General features: G+C 34.4%; 1 protein-coding gene across 1 annotated transcript; it reads left to right on the forward strand.

The window, feature by feature from the left end:
* Positions 1-56: 56 nt before the first annotated feature.
* LOC117113083 lies at positions 57-1,190 on the forward strand (the record flags this gene model as incomplete). The annotated part of the gene is made up of 3 exons (XM_033256307.1): positions 57-327; positions 598-912; positions 1,103-1,190. Coding segments are annotated over exons 1-3 (482 nt in total), but the record flags the coding sequence as incomplete, so codon positions are not given.
* Positions 1,191-1,233: the final 43 nt, after the last annotated feature.

Genomic DNA, 1,233 nt, shown 5'->3' on the forward strand with positions numbered 1-1,233 from the left:
ATATACTGTATATATATTTCTCTTACGCTGTGTTAAATAATATATTTATAGGAGTCTTTAATGCTACATTTACACCAGCAAATGACGGTTATGTGACAGATGTTTACTGTACAATATACCATGGTGGTACGCCAGAGGTTGACGTCATACTTATGGCAACGAAAGAGGACGTTAGCGAAAATACTACGACATCACAAAAATAAGATAGCCGAGAAATTGCATCATATAAATTCTCTGTGCTATCTGGTATGGATTCAACATACACGTGCGTAATCCTAAACGCGAATGAATTGGCAAAACTTGCTATTCTTCCTGTTATAATATTTCGTAAGTGGTGTTTCAATTTCAAAATTTACCAATAGCTATCAAGTTGTTTAAAGAGTAGTAAAAACAAGGAAAGGAAAAAGAGAAGCAGCACTAGGAGCTATCACATCCAGTCCATGTCGGTGTTTTACATGAACAACTCTGGTTTAAAGAAATATATCAAAATCGATACATTGAATGTTTAATCCATTTTTAAATTATCCTAGTTCAAACCAACTTGTTACAAATTTTATGAGTATCATGATATGATGATTTTGGTTGAATTTAAAACAGGATTGCCTTCATACAATGGAAGTCTGCAGATTGATATGACTACGAGTTCTGCAATAAGTATTAAGTGGACTGCGTGGGACAACACTACAGACGAAGGAGATGGGCCTGTTATTGGATACATTATTCATCATAGACTTAGCAATGCCGAAACTGATGACTGGAAACAATCACTAATTCATACTACATTGTCAGGAACTGTTTCAGGGTTGCTGTGGGATACAAATTACACTTTTGCAGTGTCAGCTGTCAGACCTGGTGGTGGCGGCAAAGGTCCAATTGGAATGCAGCGAATCAGCACGAAAACTCTTTGTGGAAGTTAGTTTTTATCCAGGTGGAGAATGTGTTGTTAAATTTAAAAACAATAATAAGAATATTATCGAAGAATTCCATTGTTATTACAATAATTCTAATGACATATATAAGATAATTCCAGTTAATTTAAATTAGTGAATAATAACTTCTAATAATTATATATTGTTGCAACGTCAATTTATATCTTCTGAAGGACCTAAGGTGGGTGCTGGTATTGGTGGGGGCGTTGGAGCAGCCATCTGTACTATTGTGTTGGTTGTGATTATTACAATAATATTTCGGTAGGTGTTAGATAAATATTTTAACTTTATATTTTGACATGGT

The sequence above is a fragment of the Anneissia japonica genome, unplaced genomic scaffold, assembly GCF_011630105.1.
Source record: "Anneissia japonica isolate Jap-2015-1 unplaced genomic scaffold, ASM1163010v1 scaffold95581_len1233_cov171_single, whole genome shotgun sequence".
Taxonomy (NCBI): domain Eukaryota; kingdom Metazoa; phylum Echinodermata; class Crinoidea; order Comatulida; family Comatulidae; genus Anneissia; species Anneissia japonica.